This window comes from Pelophylax lessonae, assembly GCF_965119305.1.
Source record: "Pelophylax lessonae genome assembly, chromosome: 2".
Classification (NCBI taxonomy): Eukaryota; Metazoa; Chordata; class Amphibia; order Anura; family Ranidae; genus Pelophylax; species Pelophylax lessonae.
This window is the reverse complement of record NC_138769.1, coordinates 356716239-356741911: the sequence shown is the minus strand read 5'-3', so window position 1 is coordinate 356741911 and position 25673 is coordinate 356716239. Positions and strand designations below refer to the sequence as shown.

Sequence of the window (25673 nt, the reverse complement as noted above, 5' to 3'; positions counted from 1 at the left end):
TAAGCGTTTCGCTAGGAGGTATCCTTTTAAAGAAACTGACAGTTTCGCCAGTGGTGGATTCTCAGGTTTCCAGGTTAAATAAAGCCACCCTGCTACCAGTGGAGGACTCTCCTTCCTTTAACCACTTCCTTACAGGACAGTTACACCCCCTTCCTGCCCAGGCCAATTTTCAGCTTTTAGCGCTTTTGCATTTTGACTGATAATTGCGCGGTCATGCAACACTGTACCTAAACCAAATTTGTCATTTCTTCCCCACAAATAGAGCTTTCTTTTGGTGGTATTTGATCACCACAAGGTTTTCTTTTTTGGTAAACAAATAAAAAAAGACCGAAAAGTTTTTCTTTGTTATAAAATTTTGTAAATGGATACGTTTTTTCCTGCACTGATGAGGCCACACTGATGGGGTGGCACTGGTGGGCAATAATGGGCACTGATAGGGAGGGCACCACTTGGAGGCTCCCTGAGCCCTGATTGCCATCCCTGGTGGCCATGGTGGGCATCCCTGGTGGTCATGGGTGGGCATCCCTGGTGGCTCTAGTGGCATTCCCCCAGGTTCTGCACTGGTAGTCAAGGTTCTGATTACCAGCACATACCCCCCCCCCCCCCCCCACGTGATCAGTGAGTAATCAGAAAAAAAAAATGCTTCAAACTCACTGATCCCCTGGCTGCAGCACAGATTCTCTTCTTCTCCTCACTGACAGGATCTGTGTGAGGAGAAGGAGAAGAAGAGATCAAAGCCGTTACAACGGCTGTATTTGCATTGCATGACGGCTGTGATTGGACACAGCCGTCATGATCAGGAGGGCCAATCACAGGGCCCGCCTGCCAAAACTTGTTGCTATGTGTCCGAGGGACGCGGACACATCAAGATCACGCTGCTGCGCGTGCCCGCGGCGGCGCGATCCCGCTCCTTTTGCACGACGTTCAGGAACGTCTGATCAGAAGGGGCGAGACTCTCACCCGGCCGTATATGTACAGTGGCCGGGTGGGAGGGGGTTAAGGACCCTGTTGACAAGACAGCGGAGTCTCTGGTCCGATACTTTTTTCTCTGTTGCTCATTGACAGACGTAGTCTTCTTGATTCACAAGAACTGGGTTATGTTGTCTCCGCAGGAGTAGGACTAGGCAGAAAGAAAAAACGTTCTGGCTCCACCCTAGGGGCAGTCCCAGAGGGTATATCCTCCCTCTCTCTGCTACAAGGAATCAGTTTTTTTCTGTCTAGTCAGGAGTAAGGACCTAAGTTCCTTGCTGGGATCTCTGGTCCTGGCAAGATTTTTTTTAGAAAAAATATTTTTTAGGTAGTTTTTCTCCAGTGTTTTTTTCCTGTGAGATCTTCAAGCAAATACGCCGGACTGGGCGACACAAGTGGTCACCCCAGCCGGCCTACGAGCGCGCGCAGACCATTGCATCGCGCTTGGTCGGCCGCGACACATTCAAGTAAGTATGCGGGGACGGGCTGGATGTTGAGATCCAGTGGTCACCCCGGTTTCTGCCTACGAGCGCGTGCAGACCAGAGCTCTGCGCTGGGTCGGCCGCGACGGAGTCCCATTGGAGGGACTGACCTTGCGAGTTAAAAGTCTCGCTTGGACGCCAGGAACCAGAGAGTCGAGGCGTCCGGAGTGGTCCACAACCCCCCACCCCGGTGGAGAGGGTATTGTGAAGAGAGGGTGCCTGTCGGTTTGGTATGGTGAGTAAATGTTTCCTTTTTTCCCTCGTTATGAGGCAGTTTTGGAATATGGGCCCCTCCATACATGGTCAGTATCTGTCTGACACTAAAAGTCCCCCCTTGTAAATACAGCATGTGTTTGGTGGGAAGTGGACTTGGTTTGAGAGCTAACACTCTACCCAGCAGACTGCAGTATTGCAGCAGACATAGGAGGTATAATCCTACCTTAATTGTAGTGGACCTCCTGCAGATCGATAAACCGCCATTTAGCAGAATGCAGGTGGATGTGCTGGGAAAACGATTTCGGCAATCCGCCGCCATTTTTCTGTAGACCAGGTGCATGAATGTCCTCAGGTCACGCCGGCCGCCATGTTTTTGGAGTCTATTGTCTCCCGTATGGTGGCGGCCATGTTTGATGAGCCCAGCTAACCTCGTGGAGAGCTGGGAACGCCGGAAGGCGTACACAGGGGGCGGAGCCACTTCCTTTCTACCCGGGAAAACGATCACAGCTCTTTCCAGTCTGTAAAAGACAAACGCTGACTGCAGTGGGTTGGAAACTTCTCTGCATCGGGTGGTGAGCCTTGAGGGTCCCTCTCTCTCTCTGTGGGGATCAAGAAGCAGGTACTCTGAGGGGCGCTATTGCGCTAGGGGGATACACGTAAAAAAAAAAAAAGTTTTTTCTGGCAGAGGTGTCCTGAGTTAACATGGACCCTGCCACTCATGTATCTCCACCGGATCCCCTCGAGGTGTCTGCAGGATCCTCCAGCACCCCACTGACGATTGAATCATTGTCAGCTATTATGGAAACTTTTGTGTCCCGGGTGGAAGTGGCTTGTCAGGGACAGGGCGCAAGAAAGCGACCCCCGCCTAACCCCATATTATCTGAAACTTCGGATTCAGAATCTGAGCCTATTTCTGCAGTTGCAGGTACCTCATCTGGGATTGGTGTCTCGGGTACTCTCTCTTCAGACAGTGAGGAGGATGTTTCGGCATCAGCCATAGCCCGAGAGGAAGCGTTGGTAAATGCACTCATTGTATCTGTTCAAGAAACCTTAAGATTACAGGGTACTCCGTCGGAAATAACTGAAACTGAAATCCCCTTTGGGACTAAAAAACGCATCAAAGTGGCGAAGGTTTTTCCATTGCCCAAATGTTTTGGCAATCCAATCAAAGAAGAATGGAGTCTGCCAAAACGCACTTCTGCTATTTCTAAACGCATTAACAGGCGTTATCCGTTTGAGGAAACCCTCATTAAGAAATGGACAGAACCACCTGTGGTGGATTCACCAATTGCTAGATTGAATAAAGCCACGGTTATTCCTTTAGAAGACGCTCCGTCTTTTAAAGATCCGGTGGATCGCAAGATAGAAGCTATGTCTCGCACCATGTTTTCCTTGATTGGATCAGCTTTCAGACCAATAATTGCTATTGGGCTGGTTTCGCAGACTGTAACTGAATGGACCAGGTGGTTACGCCGGGACTTAGAAGAGGTCCCTCAGGCGGTATCAGATTTGTTGGAACAGATGATACAAGGGTTACAGTTTGTGTGTGATGCGGTGTTAGACGCCACTCCACTATTGGCGCGAGCCTCAGTTTCAGCAGTGGTTCTCAGGCGTACACTGTGGCTAAAAGGTTGGTTAGCCGACCAAGGTTCCAAAAAAGCATTGGCTAATATCCCCTTTTCAGGAGAGCGTTTATTTGGAGCCAACTTAGATGAGATCATTAAGGATCTCACGGGAGGAAAGAGCCCCTTTTTACCGCAAAATGCTAAGGGTAAAGGACCTCGTCAAAGACGAGGGCCTTCTTTCTCTGCTCACAATTTTTTTTCGCCTCGCGGGTGAAAAAATTAAGTCCTCCAAAGCTCCTTCAGGAGGCTTCAGGGGACGTTGGTCGGGCAAGCAAAGGCCCGCCCCCTCCAGACCTGAAGATAAGTCTACCAAAGCCTGAAGGTGCGCCCCCACCCATAACTGGGGTGGGGGGACGTCTTCGCCGGTTCCCGGATCCATGGCTTTCCAGAATCCCGGACAAGTGGGTTTGCGAAATCATAAGGTCAGGGTACAAGATCGAGTTTCGATCTCTCCCACCGGCGCGATTCTTCCCTTCCAATATCCGACTATCCCCGGATCGTTTAGAAGATCTGCGGAGAGCAGTCACGGATTTACTACAACAAGGAGTGGTAGTCCACGTTCCTTGGACAGAACGCTTTCAGGGGTTTTATTCAAACCTATTTACAATACCCAGGAAAGAGGGCAAAGTGCGTCCAATTCTGGACTTAAGGGCACTCAATTCCTGTCTCAACATAAGAAAATTCAAGATGGAATCCATTCGCACAGTAGCAGCCTTCCTGCATTCAGGGGATGTCCTAGCGTCCATAGACATCAAGGACGCATATCTTCACATTCCCATTTTCGCAGGACCTCAGCGGTTTCTACGTTTTTCCGTAGAAGAGAACCACTATCAGTTTGTGGCGTTACCTTTCGGTCTCGCCACGGCTCCTCGGGTCTTCACGAAGGTGTTGGCCCCAAAGTTGGCACTACTGCGCCAAAGAGGCATATCGATTCTAGGTTACCTAGACGATCTCCTGCTTCATGCAGAGTCTCCACAGACCCTGCTACAAAACATAGAAATTACTATAATTTCTTTACAGGAATTCGGGTGGCTGGTGAACCAGCAAAAGTCTTTTTTGGTTCCCACCCAGAGGCTCGAATATCTGGGTCTAATTCTAGACACAGTCAGGACAAGAGTTTTCCTTCCGGTAGGGAAACTCCGGAAGATTCAATCAGCAGTCCAGTTGTTACTATCCAACAGCTGGTCTTCCCTTCGGACTTGCATGAGGGTTCTGGGGTTGATGGTGGCTTCCTTCGAAGCAGTCCCATTTGCCCAGTCCCATACCCAAATTCTTCAGCAAGAGATTCTTCTCAGATGGACTCGGAATCCGGAGTCCCTGGACTATCGGATCCAATTGAGCAAACAGACCAGAGAGTCTCTGGTCTGATGGCTTCGGTCTCCGATGCTCAGCCAGGGAAAGTCATTTCTGCCAATATATTGGACAATAGTGAACACGGATGCCAGCCTATCCGGATGGGGAGGAATTCTCGGTCAGTTATCCGTTCAGGGACTTTGGTCCCCGGAAGAATCCAGGTTACCGATAAATGTATTGGAACTGAGAGCGATCAGACTTTGTCTGATTCACTGGACCGAGCAGCTCCAGGGCAGCCCAGTTCGGATCCAGTCGGACAACGCCACGGCTGTGGCTTATGTCAATCACCAGGGGGGCGCCAAGAGTGTCCAAGCGGCCAAAGAACAATGGGCGGAACAATTTGTTCCAGCTATCTCTGCGGTGTTCATTCCGGGGGTGGAAAATTGGCAGGCAGATTATCTCAGCCGTCACTCTGGATCAGGGGGAATGGTCCCTCCAGAAGTTTTCCACCAGTTGTGCCTACGTTGGGGCACCCCGGATGTGGATCTGTTGGCATCACGATTCAACAGGAAAGTACAGAGATTCGTGGCTCGCTCCCGCGATCCTCTAGCAGAGACCGCAGACGCACTGGTCGCCCCGTGGGGGCAATACCAGCTAATGTATGCCTTCCCTCCTCTCGGGTTACTGCCAAGACTTCTTCGCAGGATAGAGGAGGAAGGAATCCCAGTAATCCTGGTAGCTCCGGATTGGCCTCGCCGAGCTTGGTACGCCGACTTGGTCAGACTGGTGGCGGACGTCCCGTGGAGACTTCCTCTCAGGGAGGATCTACTGTCTCAGGGACCGATCTTCCATCCTGCTTTACGATAGCTGGCTTTAACGGCCTGGCTATTGAGACCCAGGTGCTGAAGGACAAGGTATTGTCAGCTTCAGTTATTCCTACTCTAGTTAAAGCAAGGAAAGCGACTTCCAGAAAGATTTATCATCGCACATGGAAGTCCTACATTGCATGGTGTGAACCCCTGGGGTTCCACCCACGATCTTATTCGGTTAGTCGAATATTAGCTTTTCTGCAACAAGGGGTTGAGCAGAAACTGGCCTTGAGCACTATCAAGGGTCAGGTCTCAGCATTAGCTATCTTCTTTCAGAAGCCTTTGGCTACTCATTCCTTGGTGCGGAATTTCATCCAGGGGGTGCGACATCTGGCTCCACCAGTGTGCGCGCCGTTACCACCCTGGGATCTTAATTTAGTATTGTCGGTTCTTCAGAAACCTCCCTTTGAAGATATTAGGGAGATTCCTCTACCTACGTTGTCCCAGAAGGTGGCCTTCTTGGTGGCTATCACTTCTGCACGCAGGGTGTCAGAACTGGCCGTATTATCTTGTCGTTCCCCATATCTGGTGGTTCATAGAGATAAGGTGGTTCTTCGTCCGAATCCAGCCTTTCTACCAAAAGTGGTTTCAGAATTTCATCTGAATGAAGAAATTGTTTTACCTTCCCTGTGTCCTAAGCCCAGTCATCCTCGGGAGTTTGCTTTGCACTCCTTGGATGTGGTCCGGGCGATCAGGGTATACTTGAAAACGACAGACTCGTTTCGCAAGAGGGATTCACTTTTTGTGATCCCGGATGGACCCAAAAAAGGGGTTGCCTGCATCTGCCGCGACTATTTCCAAATGGATCAGACAGACGGTGTTACAGGCTTATTCTATTAAGGGTCGGGAGCCCCCGTTCCCTGTTAAGGCGCACTCCACTCGGGCACTTAGTGCGTCATGGGCCTTTCGCCATAAGGCGTCAGTGGTCCAGGTGTGCAAGGCGGCTACCTGGTCGTCGGTGCATACCTTTACAAAACATTATAAAGTTGATGTAATGGCATCGTCTGATGCCTCGTTTGGCCGCAAGGTTTTGCAGGCTGCCATTTGAGGAGACCAGTGGTCTACCTCGGGTTTTTTTCCGTTGGAAATTTTTATTTGAGTCTCATTCTTTGTTTATAATGAGCCTTTAAAACTTCTAGTTGGCACCGGTTGGGCCTTCTAGATTGGATTTTGATTTCTGTCAATCCCACCCCTCATTTGTGGCACTGCTTCTGGATGGCCCAGTTCTTGTGAATCAAGAAGACCACGTCTGTCAATGATCGACAGAGAAAATCGGATTTTTGTAAGATCTTACCGTAAAATCCTTTTCTCTTAGCTCATTGACAGACGTAGTACCCGCCCCTCTATCATTGAGTTGGGTTGGGTTAAATTCTCTGTTGCTGCTTTGTGACAGAACTGATTCCTTGTAGCAGAGAGAGGGAGGATATACCCTCTGGGACTGCCCCTAGGGTGGAGCCAGAACGTTTTTTCTTTCTGCCTAGTCCTACTCCTGCGGAGACAACATAACCCAGTTCTTGTGAATCAAGAAGACTACGTCTGTCAATGAGCTAAGAGAAAAGGATTTTACGGTAAGATCTTACAAAAATCCGATGTTTTTTTTTTTTTACCTTGGCCGGTTCTATTTTGAGGCTGGTGTTTGCCATAACCTTGGTCTCCCAGACCTTAATGGAATGGGCTAAGCTTCTGCGGCAGGATTTGGAAGGGGGTCAGCATCCTTCTGAGCTGGCGGATCAGTTTACAGGGGTTACAGTATATCTGTGATGCCTCTCTGGATGCGACCTCTTTAGCATGCAGAGTGTCTGTGACAGCTGTGACTCTTCGCTGCATGATTTAGCTGAAATGCTGGTCTGCGGACTAAGCTTCCAAAGAGTGCTGGCTGACCCATTTCTCCTTTTGTAGGACCTCTTTCATTCAAGACAATTGAGTCCACGAGTTGATTCGGTCCAGTTACAAGATCGAGTTTTGGTCCTTGCCTCCAGCAAGGTTCTTCCCTTCCAACTTGCGTCTGTCCCCAGATTGTCTGCAAGGCCTTCTCAAGACGGTACCGAATCTGCTCTCGCAAGGATTCATTGTGCCAGTTCCAGAGTGGGAACTTTTTCAGGGGTTTTAATTCAAACCTATTTACTGTTCCCAGGAAGGAAGGCAAGGTCCGTCCAATCCTGGATCTCAAATCCCTGAACCGCTTTGTTCGGGTTCAGAAATTTCAGATGGGAGTCCATTCGCACGGTAGTGGCATCCCTTCATCAAGGGGATTTTCTGGCCTCTATTAACATCAAGGGTGCTTACCTTCATAACCCAATATGTCAGGCACCACCGTTTTCTTCACTTTGCCATGGGCGAGGAGCATTATCAATTCGTGGCGCTACCCTTTGGTCTCACCTCTGCTCCTCGTGTATTCACAAAAGTTTTGGCCCCGGTGTTAGCTTTGCTCAGGCAGCAAAGCTTTGCTCAGGCGGTTCTAAGCTACCTGGACGATAACCTGCGCACAGAGTCTCTTACCGTCTTAAAAGAAGATTTGGGCATCGCTGTGCGAACCTTGAAAGAGTTTGGCTGGAAACTGCATTTTCAAAAATCAGCTTCAGCCCCGGTGTTTTTTCCAGAGACAAAAATTCTGAAGTTGCACCATGCGATTTGGCTCCTGTTGTCAAACCAGCAGTCATCCCTCAGGACTTGCATGCAAAGGATGGGCTTGATGGTCTACACCTTCGAGGTGGATCTGTTTGCTTAGTTCCATACCAGACCTCTGCAAAAGGAGATTCTTGCAAAATGGGACAAGAATCCACAGTCCTTAGACAATCTGATCCTGTTGAGCAGAGGGATCCGCTCCCCGGCGCTTCGACAGGAAAAATCTTTCTCCCCCCTGTACTGGACGGTGGTTACCAGGGATGCCAGTCTGTTGGGGTGGGGAGGTGTCTTGGGCACAGACACAGATCTGGCTCAGGGGGCTTGAATTTGGAAGGAGTCCAGGGTGTCAATCAATGCCCTGCGATTCGGGCAATCAGGCGTTGTCTGTCCCTGTGGACGGATCGTTTGCGGGGCGCCCAGTGAGGATTCAATCGGACAATGCCACGGCTGTGGCATGTCATTCACCAAGGGGGCACCAAAAGGGCCCTAGCGGCCCGAGAAGTGGCCGGCATTTTAAGGTGGGCAGTAAGCTTTGTGCCAGACCTCTGTTGTGCACATTCCAGGGGTGGAAAATTGGCAAGCGGACTACCTTAGTCGGCAGGCGCTGGATCCGGGCGAATGGTCTCTTCATCCGGAGGTGTTTCAACAACTGTCTCTGGTGGGGGACTCCTGATGTGGACCTGTTGGCCTCTCGTATCAACCGGAAGGTTGAGAGGTTTGTGCCCAGGTCTCTGGATCCTCTGGCCGGCGCCTCGGACGCTCTGGTAGCCCCTTGGGGTCAGTATCGGCTAATGTATGCCTTTCCGCCACTACAACTTCTGCGCAGAATCGAGGCAGAAGGGATTCCAGTCATTCTGGTGGCCCCAAATTGGCCTTACCAGTCTTGGAACTTAGGCTAGTAAGGCTGGTAGCTGAAGACCCTTGGAGACTATCTCTCAGGGAAGATCTTTTGTCTCAGTTACCGATTTTCTATTCTGCTTTGCGGTTGCTGGCTTTAACAGCCTGGCTATTGAAAGCCAGGTACTGAGGGACAGAGGTTTGTCGGATTTGGTAATTCCTACAGTGTTAAAAGCTAGGAAATCTACTTCTAGGAAGATTTATCGAGTTTGGAGGGTGTACATTACTTGGTGTGAATCTCAGGGCGTTTCCTCCTCAGTTCCCTTTCGGTGCCCCTTCTGCTGGAGTTTCTACAAAGAGGTGTAAATCAGCGTTTGGCCCTAGGCACCATCAAGGGTCAGATTTCTGCTATGGCAATTTTCTAACACCCGTTGGCCAAAAACTCCTTGGTTCAAACTTTCGTTCAGGGGGTACGCCACCTGGCTCCTCCAGTAAGGTCCCCAGTGCCTCTGTGGGACCTCAATCTTGTACTGTCGGTTCTTCCAAAACCGCCTTTTGAAAATATTTGTGAATTTCCACTGCTTTGTCACAGAAGGTGGCCTTCTTGCTGGCTATTACCTTACCTGGTGGTTCACAAGGACAAAGCGGTGCTATGTCCCTGCCAGTCATTCCTTCCTAAGCTCGTCTTGGGTTTCCACCTAAATTAAGACATTGTGGTGCCTGCCTTATGTCGTAAGCCTTAGCATTCTAAAGAGATTGCCTTAAATTCCTTGGATGTGGTTCGGGCAACTAGGGTGTACTTGGCGGCAGCTGAGTCGATTCGGAAATCGGATTTCTTGTTTGTCTTTACGGATGGGTCTCGTAAGGGGCAGGCTGCATCTGTTGCGCCCATTTCCAGATGGGTAAGGTGGAAGGTGGTGCTGGCCTGTTCCATTAAGGGTCGGTTTCCTCCTTTTCCTGTTAAGGCACATTCTACCAGGGCGCTTAGTGCCTTCTGGGTTTTTCGTCATCAGGCGTCAGTGGTCCAGGTTTGCAAGGCGGCCACCTGGTCCCGTCTGTGCACACCTTCACAAAATTTTACAAGGTGGATGTATTAGCATCTGTGGATGCTGCTTTTGGCCGCAAAGTTTTGCAGGCTGCTTTTGCAGAGGCTTCAGCCTCTTGAGGGTGTATTTTTTTTTTTTTTTTGGTAGGCGAGGTCCAGTTGTTTCTGGTTGAGCTCCTGGTTTGCCTGATTGGCTATGTTTTAGCCTTTTTGGGAAATGTTATTGCTGTGTTTTTTCCCACCCCTCAAGTTTGGGACGTCCCAAGGGTCAAAGATGTGGAGCTGTGTCCGTCAGTGAACGAAAGAGAAAACTGGATTTTCGTCTTTTTCTCAATCTAAGGCTGGCTTCAGGCATTGTGGGATGTGCAGCTTTGCAGGAAGTGCCAGTTCAAAAGCCTAGCACACACAATGAGAGTATCGGACGAATGATCATACGGGGGGGGGGGGGGGGTTTGGATGCGCTAACAAAATAAATAGGTTACTAAAGTACAAAAATTCTCATACAACAGAATAAAAATTTGGAAGTGAGGTAATGTGCTGTGTATTTGTATTTTCGGTCGAAAACTGTACTGAGGAAAATTGTTCCGTCTGGCATCGTACGAGATACATTTTTGTGTTTGTCCATTCAGTAAATTTGGACGATAGTTGTGTACTAATCAGATTATCGTACAATCGCTTTGAAAGTATTTATTTTTTGAACGATATTCTGATCGTGTGTGCAGGGCTTTAGACTACAAACAGGTGAAGCATCAACCTATGGAGTGCCCTCCAGCTTGCCTCAAAATTATTTTGGAATGGGGATGCTTTAACTCTAGGTTGTGCACACAGGACAACAAATGGCACCATGGTATTACATGATCATTGTACATTTAAGCCTCATACACACAGGGCGTTAGCAGTGGCTCTGCAGCTAATATTTTTCTAACGCCAGGAAAAAGCAGCTGTAAAAACAAAAACGTTCTTTTAGTAGCTTCTTCCATTGGCGTTAATGCACGTTTAGCCACGTTAGCTTTTAGCAGCGTTTTTCTGCCTCTATTCAAAATCAATGGTTGCCTATGAGCTGCCTTTGATACGGCTTTAAGCCCATCAATTTAATTAAAAGTCGCATCCTGATCCGACTTGTAGTGCGACTTGTGCTCTGAGGATCTTGAGGGAAAACTCCACGCCAAAATGGGGGAAAAAAAGCGTTGGGGTCCCTCCCGGGTTCCAAACCAGGCCCTTCGGGTCTGGTATGGATTTTGAGGGGAGCCCCACCCAAAAAAAAAACCTTGTGGGGTCCCGTTCAAGATTCTTACCAGACCCTTATCTGGGCATGCAGCCTGGTAGGTCAGGGGAGGGGGAAGAGTGAGCTGCCCCACCCCCTCCTGGACCAGATCAGGCCACACGCCCTCAACATGGGAGGGTGGGTTCTTTGGAGCAGGGGGCTCTGCAACCCTCCACCCCAAAGCACCTTGTCGCTATGTTGATGAGGACAAGGGCCTCTTCCTGACAACCCTGGGCGGTGGTTGTGGGGGGCTGCGGGCAGGGGGCTTATCGGAATCTGTACGCCCCCTGTAACAGATCCCAGACACTCTCCCTATGCGAATGAGTATGGGTTACATTGTACACCTACCCATTCACCCCAAAAAAAGGCAGGGTAGTGTAAATAAAGAGATGGTTTTGAGAAGTAATTTATTAAAAATCTCCCGCCGATCCTCCACCGATGTCTCCAGTGATTATGCTGGCTCTGCTCTTTGCGGCGGCTTGTATAGCCATGGGGGGGGGGGTAGCCACCCCATAACGTCACCCGGAGACCCCACCCCTTGTGTCGTCCTCTGATGTGTGACAACACAAGGAGCGGGGTCTCCAAGTGACGTCATCAGGTGGCCACGCCCTCGTGGCTATTTAAGAAGCCGCAAAGAGCGGAGCCGGCGTAATCAGTCTGAGAAGACCGGAGGGAGATTTTTATTAAAGGACTTCTCAAAACTATCTCATCATTATTTACACTACACTGCCTTTTTTGGGGTGAATGCGTAGGGGTACAATGTACCCCATACACGCATAGGGAGGGGAGTCCTGGATCTGGGGGGCCCCTTTGTTACAGGGGGAGTCCAGATTCCGATATGCCCCCTGTCCGCAGACTCCCACAACCATTGCCCAGGGTTGTCGGGAAGAGGCCCTTGTCCTCATCAACATGGGGACAAGGTGCTTTGGGGTGGAGGGTTGCAGAGCCCCCCGCTCCACAGCACCCACCCCCTATGTTGAGGGTGTGTGACCTGATATGGTCCAGGAGGGGGTGGGGCCGCTCGCTCGTTCTCTCTGCTTTTCTTACCTGCCGGGCTGCATGCTCGGAGAAGGGTCGGGTATGGATATTGGGTGGACCCCCCCACGCGTTTTTTTTTTTTCCCCATTTTGGCGTGGAGTTCCCCCCTCAAGATCCTCAGAACGCAAGTCGCACCACAAGTCGGATCATCCTGATCCTATTTGGATGCCACTTCCATTCAAATCAATAGGTTCACATAGGGAACCATCGATTTTTCATATAAAAAAAAAAACCAAAAACGCATGACGTGGCTTAATGCTGTATAAGCAATGTTAAGCAGCCTTAAGCAGCGTCAGGCATTTTTAAGCTACAAAAAAAGTCTGACTCTCCTAAAAGAAGCTGCAAAAACGCCCTGTGTGCATGAGGCCTTAAAGCGGTAGTATACTCCGCTATATGACTTTTACCTACAGGTAAGCCTATAATGCTTACCTGTAGGTACAATTAATATCTCCTAAACCTGCACGGTTTAGGAGATATTCAACCTGCATGCAGCCGCTGATGTCTTGCCGGATCTTGACGGAAAGTGAAACTCCTGCGCACATGCATGAAAGTGACATCATCGCGGCTCTGGCCACTCATAGCGCCGGAGCCGCTGAACCAGGAAGAGACTCCGAGGGAACATGTCAGCTCCCACAGCGTTGTCCAGACCGTGCCTGGGCTTCGTTCTAAGTATTTCATAATGCGATGCATACTAGCTCATTATGCCTTTTGTCCTGCAGGGTTGTTTTTTTTTTTTTTTTTTTTTTTTTTTTTTTAGGAGTATACAACCGCTTTAATGAGCTGAAAAACACAAGGTGCAGTTAGGAAGGTTTGCAATGCATTTAACTCAGAGCAGAGTAGCAGAGCTACAAGTGACTGAAAAAAATCGTATGCATCGGACACTTGCCAGCAACAGGTTCACAGTACAGGACACAGCAAGATAGAAAAAATCCCATTTGCACAGGTCACTCGCACTCTCATTGATTGGATGAGCAGGGCTTCAATCTTACTCCTCTAACCAGAGTGAACTTTGGAAATAAGTATGCATTTTCATAGCACTTTTTAGAAATCCTGTCAATGGCGGGTTGTCGCCAAGTTTGGAATTGTGATTAATATTATGTTTTATATAGGGCTGTGGAGTCGAGGAGTCGAAGGAAATTTTTGGGTACCTGAAGTTTGGAGTTGGCTCTGACTCCTACTAAATTTTAGATTGGAATTTAAAAAAAAAAAAGTTTAAATGTCCCAATTCACAAAAAGTTATAATTAATGACTTAGTATAAGGAAACTTATAATTGAGGAGGCCAAATGTAAAAAGGAAGAACTACAGAAAGTTCTGAAAGGACGTTTTGTCTTCCTTAAAATGAATGCATGCACACATCAGTCAATTATTTTGCTATTAATGTTAGATTTGTGGATGAAAATAACAAAACAATAACACGGACTAGGGCTGAACGATAATCGATATGATATCGACTATCGTTCTGTGGCCGTAGGCGATATTCATATCGCCGAGGTCACGATATTTGCATAGGCAGGGGGAGGGACTCGGAGGAGGACTCAGAGTCGCAGACTTGCGTGTTAGGTCGGAGGAGAACTCACACATCCAATCCACTGCAGGCTGCAGCCCGCCCCACACGTTCAGTGAGTCTCACTCTCCGCCCTAGTTTTTTCAATGGCACATTCAGGCAACCAATCACGCCGTGAGCAGCTGCACAGCTAACCAATCACGCGTGCCTGCACACCTGATTGGTTTGCTGTGCCGCCGATTGGCTCCCTGACTGTGCTATTGAGAAAACTAGGGCGGAGAGTGAGACTCACTGAACGTGTGGGGCGGGCTGCAGCCTGCACAAGACGAGTGAGTAATGTAATGTATGGCATGCGGCTGTGCTCCTTTCTAATCCACCGCTCCAGCCTCCTACCACCACTGCCAGTAGCAGTATATATGTGAAATACAATAAATAATCTATATTGACATGGTGTGTATACAAAAAGGGAAAAGTAGATGTATGTATATGTAGAGGAAAATAAATTATTAATAATTCAGAGGTGATTTATATATTTATATATTAATAATTTATTTTCCTCTACATATACATACATCTACTTTTCCCTTTTTGTATACACACCATGTCAATATAGATTATTTATTGTATTTCACATATATACTGGCAGCACCAATCACTTCCTCTTCCTTTTTATAATCTATTATATAACCCCTTCCAGGGTTCTATTTTGAAGTGGGCTGCAGCCAACCTCCTTTATGTTTCTCCATATAAAGGACGGGTCCCACAATATCGCAATATATATCGTTGGAAAAAAAATATCGCAATATATTTTTTTTACAATATCGTGCAGGCCTAACACGGACCCTCGGATTAAAGGACACTCAGGCACATCACACCAGTGATTACCTTCAGAAGTTAGTGGAGGTTGTTCTAGAAGATTTTTAAATTTCAAAGGAACAATGCCACCCACCCAAGTCAGTGTCGAAAGATTAATAGAGTAGTCGAAGTCGGAAGTACAAAAAACTGAGGAGTCGAAACATTTATCTACCGACTCCACAGCCCTGGTTTTATATATTGCCAACAGTTTGCGCAGTGCTTTACAAAATGGTACACAGTACCTTTAAAATTAATGGGTTGAGAGAAGGCCCTTCTCACGAGAGCTTACAATCTAAGCTTATGGCCTTGGTTGTAAACCTATAAAATCCCTCAAGGTAAAAATGCACAGCTATAAAAGTAATGCAGGTTTGTGATTGTGGTACTTGACACCAAATGTACAGAGGTACAATCATTAGTGCAACATGCATATGTTTGTTCCACATCAATGACTAAAGAGCTGTCATGGACTGAGAAATGGCTAATATAGAAGTAACAATAGTAATCCGTAAAGCAGTGATTACCATCTAAGTACGGGGTGGTATAAAGTAACTTTGTATTAATTGAATGCAAGGTATCTGCTTATTGCTGTTAAATGGCAGTGAGTAAAAATCTGCTTTGTATAGGTATTTGTTTCTGACTAACCGTGCTGGTGAGTAGGACCAGTTAGATGCGCCCAGGCTTGGAGACATCCCTCCCTGACCTCAGGTAACTGCTTAGGCTGGCCATGCATGATACAATTTTCTTTAGTTTTACCTTCATCTATGTAGTGCAAGGGCCTGCCTGATTGCTTACAAATTTGAAAGTGTTAGACCTCATTATTATATGGTTTTGGTAAATTGTATAATGTATAGCCAGCCCCAGGGTGCTTTCACATGGGCTTTCTGCCCGGCAGACGCCATTTTGCTCAGTGGGGATAGATCAACCGATCCCCGCTGAGCAGGCGGATGACAGGCTACTTTGCAGATACAGACCTTTCCAATCCCAGCTCTCCTCTATGGGAGATCGGATGAAAACGGACTGCTTGTCCGTTTTTATTCGCTCCTATCTGATCCTCCAGATGGATGGAAAATAGGGTTTCCGTTTTGTCTGGATTAACGGACAGGATCAGATAGCGCTGTCAGAGCTAGATAGAGCTGAGCTGTCTGGGACTGTCTTCCTGACATGGAGCTGTGACTCAGCTCGGGTGCCCCCATAGCAAGCTTGACAGGAGGGAGAGGCCCGAAGGGCTGAAGAGGGACCAGAGAAGAGGAGGATCTGGGCTGCACTCCCACGTTTTTCTTTCTCTATTAGGTGTGGAGGAAGCATTGTCCCACTGAGTGCCGGTTCACACTTGTGCGATACGGGAAGGCTGCGGATTTGCAGCATGTTCCCGCATCGCATCCGCACAAGAGGCAGTTCACACTGCCATATGCAATACGCAGGGGGTGTCAATTAAATGTTAACGACACCCCCAGTTTGATCGCATATCGCAGTGTGATCTGACAGTTCGCATAGGATCAGATCGCACAAGTGTGAACCACTGTGTGATCCGATCCTGATGCGGCTGAAAAAAAGGGTCCTGTGCGTCTTTTGTGCGGGTGCAGTGCGAATTTCAGCCATACAAAGTATATGGCTGAATTCGCATCCGCACAGGAGATCGCATGTAATGAAGGAGCAGTGCGATCCGAATTACATGCGATCAGCGCACCCGCAGTAGTGTGAATCGGCACTTAAGCTTCTGCTTTACAAGTCATGTAGAACTACAATCTCTGCATCATTCCAATTGCCTGCCTGCAGTGAACCCTGTTCATCATCGGCCACCAGCTGCTTGGGTTTGTGAGTATCTGAGACCTTGCTCCTACCTGGCGCCTAGTTGCAACACCACCGCACGTTCACAACGTGTCCCTAGCTATACACTGGGTCCTGCGGGTGACCCAGGCTCACACACTTATGGTTCTGAGGATATTTACTTTGTACACTGAGGGCTCTGATGTCCGTAATCTATTGACCCTATGGTTATAGGGTCTACCTCTCTGTATTTATTTTTTCCCCTTCACTCCGTCATGTTATGCAGAGTCCCCCCTACCAGGTTGATGTGAACCTCTACTAGTCTCAGATTTTGTGGCTGCAGTGGTCTTACCGCTACTGGACACAGAGGCTCAAATAAACACATGCTTTCTTTTGCAAAGTCAATCTCTAGCCTTTCTGAGGCCTCAGACCAGGTGTGGTCATCTTCTGTCAGTTTAGAATAGCAAGAGGTTGTTTCAGCTCTTGTTCATGCAGTATACACTACCTTGCATTCCAGAGGGTCAGCCTGATGTCCTATGCTTGAGGTCTTTCAGAGCTCCCACTACTGCAAAAACCTTGCCACTGTACCTGATATTGTAGTTACTCCTCAATGTGGACTTGGAAGCATTGGCAATCCCCTGGAAACCAATTTCCCTTAAACTGGTAGCCTCTGGACATAAAGGGGAGGTTTACACCTCCCAGGTGCTCCTCAAAGCCTGTGTGGCAGCACACACTCGTCCAGGGTGAGTCCGGTTTATCCTTGGATTTTCAGTTGGCAAAACATACTAGTCTACAGCAGATATCCTGGGACTTCAGGGCATCTGACCACTTTGGATCCCCTTTTCTTAGCCGATTTTCAGCCTTTTGTGGAAAGCGTTTCAGGCACTTTCCCTTATTTGGCCTTCAGTGAGCTGAATGTGGTTCACTGTACTGATAAGATTCAGGTTCCTTTCTCCACAGAAGCTGATCAGCATTATAGGATAAGCCTAAGCCATTTTGCCCCCCCCCCTCTTCTGTAGGTAACAGGAGTGCACTTTCTTTTGTACTCCTGTGATCCGTATTCAGTTGCCAGGTGACATGACTTGACCTGGAAGTGCAGGATCACATACTAGTGCGTGATCCTAAACAGCAGAGCCTTCTTGCTGCCATATATATACAGTATATGGTTGGCAAGTGGTTAATGTCCAAACCCACCCAGATGCCTGGACTGGGAGCTGCCTCAGCCATTTAAGTGCACCACTGGGCGCAAGAGCCACAATCTCCCACGCCTTTCACAGCACTCAAGAGTGCTTGAGGGTCAGAGCAAAGAGCCAGTAACTGACAGTCACTATGTCTCTGCTCACTTAAGACTGAGAACTGAGCGATCAGCTATCTTTGATCGCTCAGTTCTCGGTGTAGAGGCAGCAGGGGACAGATGCAGCATCAGACCGGTGCTACATCCATCTAGGCGAGTATGAATGTTTTTGAATACCCTGCACATCTCAACTATTTTTAAGCCTTTTACTTCTTGCATTGAAGAGATTGAAAGTTATGATGTTTTTAACCTTTTGGGCTTTCTCAGCTGCAGTGGTTACATGGTACACCTGAATACTAGTGTAACATGTTATAAAGGGAGAACTTATCCTTTACTTAGTGTCTCAATGGACAAGAAAGAAAAAAAGGAATATTTGTATTAACCTTAAAATGTTTCTTGAATCCAATGAGGGTTCACCCTTCTATGTTTATAGTAACTCTCTTGCTACAAACTGAGACATGTTGTGTGGCGAAGGGGTTATCCTGAGCTGGCCAGCACTGCTGTAGGCAATAGTATCTTAATTCCTGTGTCCCACAATAGACTCCCAAAAAGATTTTAGTGAGCGGAAAAATCCTTTTTTATATGAAACTAAAGTGAATATATTGTCTAAAATAAGGTGTCCTATGCAGTGAACATTTGAGATTTCTATGGGATTTTTGAAACTATTTATTTTGTAAAGTGTTACACAAACTGTTGGCAATATGCAAATCCTTTACAGTAATAATGGGATTGGATATCTAATGTACAGAGCAGAGTTACTCATACCGTGAAATCCGGACGGATGGAAACCCTTTTTTCCATCCATCCTGGGGATCGGATGAGAGCGGACAGGCAGTCCGCTCTCATCCGATTCCCCATAGAGAGCAGCGGGGGCTGTGACACCTCCCTCTCCGCACTGCAAGCGGAGACGGAGCTGTCATCCGCCGGCTCAGCGGGGATCGTGGATCCGCATACGGAGGCGGACCGTGTGAAAGAGCCCTAAAACATGCTGCTGCTCACCTGTTCCCACACTGCCATCTTCTTCTCTCCTACGTCAACTGGGAGCCGGTTGTCCCTACCCAGGAAGAGACAGCTGGCCTTCAGGTGAGGCGGCGCATATGCTGTAAGTTCCTGGGATGCATGACATGAGTATCCAAGAAGGCTGCAAACAGCAGGGGGATATCATTCCTTGAAGTGTGGTGAGGTTTACCAAATAAGAGTGTGTGAAAAGTGGGTAGTAGGAGTCATATGGTAGAATGTGCGTGAGGAGAGTGAAGATCCGTTTTAAAGAGACCCTGTCACTCTGCTAGATCAAGTCAAAAGTGCCAGCATCTGCAGACAGTCCACCTCTCCAGGCAATTATACTTACAAAGCTGTGCTTTTATGCTGCCTCCCTGTACAGCTTGCAATTCCAGGTATGGGGGGAAAACTTGACCTCCCCCCATGTGACAGTGCTCAGGCGTGAGTGGCTGATCACCAGGACCCCGCACAGTCTGTGACAACACACATTTCATCAAGAGCATTCAGGATAGAATACATATGTTCTTCCTTTGCTTTTGTTGAGTTTCACAATCCAAAACCTTGCTGGTACGTTTATTGGCTCCCACTGTAACTGATTGCTAAGTACTGACATTAAGTTAATGTGTGACATAAAAGCAAATATAAATGTTATCGAGCAGTCCCTGTTTATCACCAAATATAAGCAAATATAAATGTTATCGAGCAGTCCCTGTTTATCACCAAATATGTTATTCCTTAAAATAGTCTTTTTTTTTTTTTCCCAAATAGTTTGTCTATATTTTAATTATCTTGTCTTGTTTTTATACTTTGCAGGGCACAAGTGCAGAGCAGGATAATCGCTTTAGCAACAAACAGAAGAAGCTTTTGAAGCAGTTAAAGTTTGCAGAATGCTTGGAAAAAAAGGTACTGTTTGTTTAATATTGAAATGTTATACCCAAAAGCTTAGCTAAATGGCAGGGTATCACTGGTGATTAATGGAGAACATCACTAAAATTAAAATTTTACTGTGGAGAAACGTTTAGACCTTTTTTTCATGCAGTACTCGTGCTGGAGTTTTGGAGCTGATCACAGAACAACATATGCGACAGATACTTGCGTATAATTCTTATAACTCAATTTGCCACCTCCAAGCCAATATGCACTCAACAAAAGGCTTCCTTAACAATATACAAATACTCATGTTAACAATATTTCTACTTCATAGAATTCTCGAAGACTTCCAATAAAACTTTTGTGAGGGGAATTGGTGGGGCCCCTCTTTTTATTTTAATAAGGGCCCTTTTTAGCTCCAGATTGAGAGTAAGGTCTCATTCACACTTGCAAAAAAGGGTCTTCAGTTGATTACAGTGGCAAGACACTGGTGTATGCAAACAGCTGCAAGAAGGCCTGTACACTGCAGTGACAGGCTGATAGGAGCTGACTGTTGTTAGCATGTTTTTTGCTGAAGTCCCCATTTGCTAGCTTAGATTAGGCCTGATTATATCTTTATGCTTTGTTTTCCAGTATAACACAATTGTTTTTATATATTTTTTTTTTCAGGTGGAAATGAGCAAAGTAAACCTGGAGGTAATCAAGCCTTGGATAACAAAGCGTGTAACAGAAATTCTGGGGTTTGAAGACGATGTGGTCATTGACTTTATTTTCAACCAGCTGGAAGTGAAGGTATTCCTCATTGAAGGTTTAGGGCATTATTTTATTATGTGAGTTGCAATGCGTTTGACTTAGCATGTACATTGTGTGACCTTATTGCCAGTGTTGGTGGAATAAGTTTAGCTGAAGGTACATGGTATTCAGACTGCAAGTCAGGAAGAAGTTAATGTTTTGCTGTGTGACATGATGGGTTAGATGGCAGTTTTCTAATGATGATGTGATTTATGATTTAAAAGGCCTGAACCAAAATGGAAGTTATTCCTTGCGTGTGAAGTATAGCACCATCACCTATTTAGGGCACAGCAGAGTGAGTGTCCAATGTCGCTCTGACCCAACTCTTGATGATGCAGTGTTTGCTCTGGAGGTGAGTTGTGTTACGGTGGATGAGCAAAAACAAAACAAAAAAGCACAGTAAAAAAAAAAAAAATGCATAATTTTAAATCGGTTTACATTTAAGAATGACATAGTTTAGCATAATGGTATAACTAGAGTAAAAAAAAAATCCTATTGCCTTCAACTGGTAAAAAGACATTCCGTTGCCTTAAGCATGACATTTACACCAAAATGTTTAAATTATACCATAATAAACTTTATAATTAGTAAAGGCTAGATCATGTTTTTGCATACACTTTTGTTTAAACAAAAATATGCTGTATTCATTTAGTTTACTCAAATTATTAAGAGTTCAAAAATATAATCTATAGTCCCTTTTTAAACACCAGGTTCTCTCAGTATCCATTCAAAGTGCTTTTTTGAATAAGACCAGTTCTGCTCTGTGTGTTCCTCATATATGGGATGTTATTTCTTTAAAGTATACCTGTGTCCAGACTATGGACATAAAATGATTTACATATGCTTAACAAAGCTGTAAAAGAGTTTTAAAATAAGCCCTGACCTCTGTAGCTGCTTTTTAATATGAAAGCTATTCTTTATCAAAGATCATAATGAGGACTCTTGCGTCAAGTCTAAATGGGTCTCTTAACTGCTTAGAAATGCCTGCTGGTTGTTTACATTTGAGGCCTGATGACTGTCAAGATTCTGTTGTAACGGAAAAATATGACCTTTTTTTCCCCCAATGTTTATAGTTACTAAGGTGATTAAGGGCTTGATTTAAAGTCCTTTTACTGCTTGTTCAGAATATTTAAATATTTTAATATGTCCTAATCTGGGCACAGATTCACTTTAAACACTCCACTGTTAACAAACAAGTTGGTCCAGAGATCAGTTGGATGCTTGCAAGTCAACCAGATAACACCATTTAGCTTTTATAGTGTTAATTTGAAGCATGAGTAAAAAGAGTAGATATTTGATATCTTTATATTTGTGGCTGTGTACTCATTATTGCTTGTTCATTTTTTGCAATTTAGATAAATGATATAACATTAAACTCAAGGTGGTTGAGTTGCTGTAGGCAGTCGGAAGCAAGCCAAGCGAACACCTTTCTCTCCAGTGGAACTGGGAGATACCCCCAAACCTCCCCCAAGGTTCCAAGAAGAGGCTGAAGACTGCTGGAATCTGTACTTTGTGCTGTTGCGCTGTGCTTGTCACAAGGATCTATACTGCTTGACTATGTAGATAATATTTCAAACTGCCCAGTGATCTTAAAAACCTTTTAAACCTTTGTGGACTATACCACCCTTTGTTAATCTACCAGCTTAGTCATTTGACACATTGTTAGGGCTACATAAAGTCTTCTGTAGTCTACAGTTAATAATCATTTTAGGTTTAATTGTTATGTAGTACTGTTGCTTACCAAGTGTATAGAATAGACATTACAAAGTCAGATGTGCAGGTATTTAACTTGATGACATCCACAAAGGGTTAACAGGCCATTATTATGCAATAATTTGGCAAAATGTATGCCACAAAGACCTACTAAAACTTAGTTTTCCATAAATGTGCATTTAGAGAAAAAAAATAGTTTTCAGTACTCACCTGTAAATCTTCCTGTTGTCTCTTTTTCAGAACCCAGACTCTAAAATGATGCAAATTAACCTGACTGGCTTTCTAAATGGAAAAAATGCCCGGGAATTTATGGGAGAGCTATGGCCACTACTTCTGAGTGCCCAGGAAAATATTGCTGGCATTCCTACAGCATTCCTTGAACTGAAAAAAGAAGAAATTAAGCAGAGACAGGTCAGTGTTTTTTTGTATATCTTTATCAAGGTTGAGAGCTAGCATGCTTGTTTATGTTGACGTCAGACATGCCTTTTTCAATGAACTGTCACTTTCCATACCTGTGTCACTGGACTGGTCCATAACTGCAACAACTGAACCCCACAATTGTGAGAAATGCTCGGATGCTACATTACCATAACAATGACTATTTTTAAGAGGCAAACTTCTAATTAAATCTTGCATTGCCTTTAGGCCTAGTTCACATCGAAATCCAGGAGGCAATTAAAAAAAAAAAAGTGGTTGAGCGGCGGTTTTACCAACCCACGAACACCCACCTAATGAAGCTTTGCTTCGTGGCCGCGGCAAAAAGTAAACCCGGTGTTAGAATTGACCCTAAATCTGATCTATTCGAATGAATGGAGCTGCGCCACAACCGCCTTTGCAGCATGGTTGTTTTACCCTTTTAAGGTTTAAACAGGCGTTGGGGAGGCGATATGTTGCCTCCCCAGCCATCAGTCAACTGCCCACTAAAAGCGATCCCTTGTGGATTTTTTTTTTTTTCTGAAGGGCTACCATCCATCTGACTTTGGAGAGCAGTAAACTATTAAACTTTTTTTTTTTTTATTTGTAAAAATGTGCCTTATGTGAAGTGAAAGTTCTGCTGAACAGGTCTGATGGGTTTCTATGTAGGTATTAGTACTGAAAGAATGTACTAGATTAAGATAGGTTTCAAAAACATTGCAGTAAAATCTACCTGAAGGATAAGTTCACCTTTCTGAACATGTTAACCCATGTTCAGGATGTAAAATGTCCAGCATTCGCTATCCTAATTCGAATAGAGTGCGCAGTTGTGCACATTTTCATCAATGCTGCTCAGTGCATCAATTTTTTTTTTTTTTTTTTTTTTTTTTTAGGCTTTTATTTCCCCTCCTGTTTTCAACTGGTAATCTGACCAGTAACACACCTCCTGTTTTTAGAGTGCCTCCACTCTGGATGAATAAGCACACGGGGCACTTTTGGACAGCAGAATTGTCAGTCTGGGGGGGGGACTTTTAGATATACTTGCATATTTAAATACACTAACAAATTGAAGCCAAACTCCAGCTAATACTTTAAGAAGCAATTGCAGGACATTTTTTGGTCATTGCTGATCATTATAAGTACCAATGGTCAGTGGTAAATGGTGTGTCTCATCTGTGTAACTGATACATTCTGCTGAAGAGCTTGTGCTTTTAAAAAAAAAAAAAGACTTCCTGATTGGTTTACCAGATAAAAATAGAAGAAAAGCAAGCCTATAAAAGAAAATGTATGTGGCCATCACATCTAAGAAATAGTAAGCCGCATTAATGTTTGCTTTTAGGTTTATTACCGCCTTTAACAAAAGGCATTTCTTATTTTCATCTCTCAGATTCCTAAAGGACGTTTGAGTACATTTATTGCAGATGCGGCAGTCTTATACTTGTGGCAGACTTAAAGTATAAATTATATATAATATAAAGTATAAGGAGGCTTTACCTGTAGGTACAGTGAGTATCTCCTAAACGTGTGGTGTTAAGGAACATATTCACACCGGATGCAGCCGGTGATGCCATCGGCGCATGCGCTCTGAGGGTCTGGCATACCTTCAGAGCTCCATGTCGCAGCCAAGAACTCCTGGGCACATGCGAGGGTGTGATGTCATAACGGCCTTGGACACTCGCATAGCCGGAAACCTGTGAAAATGGAAGCCCTGTTAGCGGTGACAACGCACTGCTGAAGGGCTTCGTTCTTGGGTAACTATTTCATAATCTGCTAGTATGCGATGCATAGTTGCACATTATACCATTGCCTTGCCGGTGGTTTTTTTTTTTTTTTTCGATTCTGCAAGTTAACTACTGCTTTAATGCATGTGAAATCTAAATGTCTCTTCATTGACGGAAACCGCTTCATATCATCTTTGACCGATGGCTTATGCTACTCTCCTTAAGAGTAGGACACTAGGCGCAAGAGTTAAAAAAGCTGACCGCCTATAGGGCAGTCCCAGGGGGTATACTCCCTCTTCCTGCAATAGGATCTCAGTTTTTTTTCTTCTGCCTAGTCAGGAGTAAGCACCTAGCTCCTTGATGGGATCTTTGGTCCTAACATTTTTCTTTTTCCTTTTTAAACGGGACTTTTTTCCTTTTTGTTTTCTTTCAGCTATTAAGTCTGTTCCTGTGAGAACTACAATCAACTGCCGGACTGGGTGACGCACTGGATATCAAAGATCCTTACGGTCTCCCCAGTCTGACCAGCGAGCGAGTGCAGACCGCAGCTCTGCACTAGGCCAGCTGCTATATTGCCCCACTGGACGGGGTCTGGCCTGCGAGTGAAACGCCTCACGAGGACACACACGACCCGGTCGCGGTCCTAGTGGCACCGTACCTTTGGGCCGCAGCACCCCCTATTCCAAGATATGGGGGGGGGGGGGGAGTGATCTGCCTAGAGTGGTGCCCATCCGATTACGAAGGTGTGGTGAGTAGTGTCCCCCCCTCTTCTCTGGGAGATTTTGGGGTGGACTCGGGCCCCTCCCTGGGGTGGTTGGTCCCTCATGTGCCCTCCCTTCCCTAATGGCACCCCCCTCCTCATGACCTCATCTCATGACGCCTCCCCCTTTGTGGGGGGACCACTTGTTTGGAGCTTCCATGGAAGAGATCATAAAAGGTCTTTCGGGAGGCTTCCGCAGGTTACAAAAAGCAGAGAGCCTCGCCGCAAACTTGGTCCTGTGTTCTCGGCCCACAAACGGCCCTTCGTCCCCTGTGGGATCTTAATCGGGTACTCTCGGTTCTTCAAAAACCACCTTTTAAAAATATTCCTGAAATTCCTCTGCTTCCCTTGTTACAGAAAGTGGCTCTCTTGGTAGCTATTACTTCTGCACGCAGGTTCTCATAGCTAGCTGCGTTGTCCTGTCGGTCACCTCTACCTGGTGGTTCACAGGCACAAAGCGGTGCTACGTTCCTTCCTAAGGTCATTTAGGGTTCCACTTGAATGAAGACCTTGTGTTGCCTTCGTTGTGTCCTAAGCCAAAACATCCAAAAGAAGTTCCCTTGCATTCACTGGATGTGGTTGGGGCCCTTAGGGTGTACCTGGCGGCAGAAAAACGGTTCCTTTTTGATGTTTCAGCTCTGAAAAGTAAAACCAATTTTTCTTTTTGTGCCCATATTAACTGGATGAAGAATGAACAGACCAAATGACAAATTTTCGAAC

The 25673-nt window shown here is 46.1% G+C and overlaps 1 protein-coding gene across 1 annotated transcript in view; it reads left to right on the top strand.

The window, feature by feature from the left end:
• Positions 1-25673, top strand: part of SRRM1 (serine and arginine repetitive matrix 1) — a 79706-nt gene that overhangs the window by 6383 nt on the left and 47650 nt on the right. Inside the window, exons 2-4 of the mRNA XM_082245760.1 lie at positions 19497-19586; positions 20223-20345; positions 22299-22469. Of these exons, the coding sequence (XP_082101886.1) occupies positions 19497-19586; positions 20223-20345; positions 22299-22469 (384 nt within the window). The remainder of the gene's footprint in view (positions 1-19496; positions 19587-20222; positions 20346-22298; positions 22470-25673) is intronic.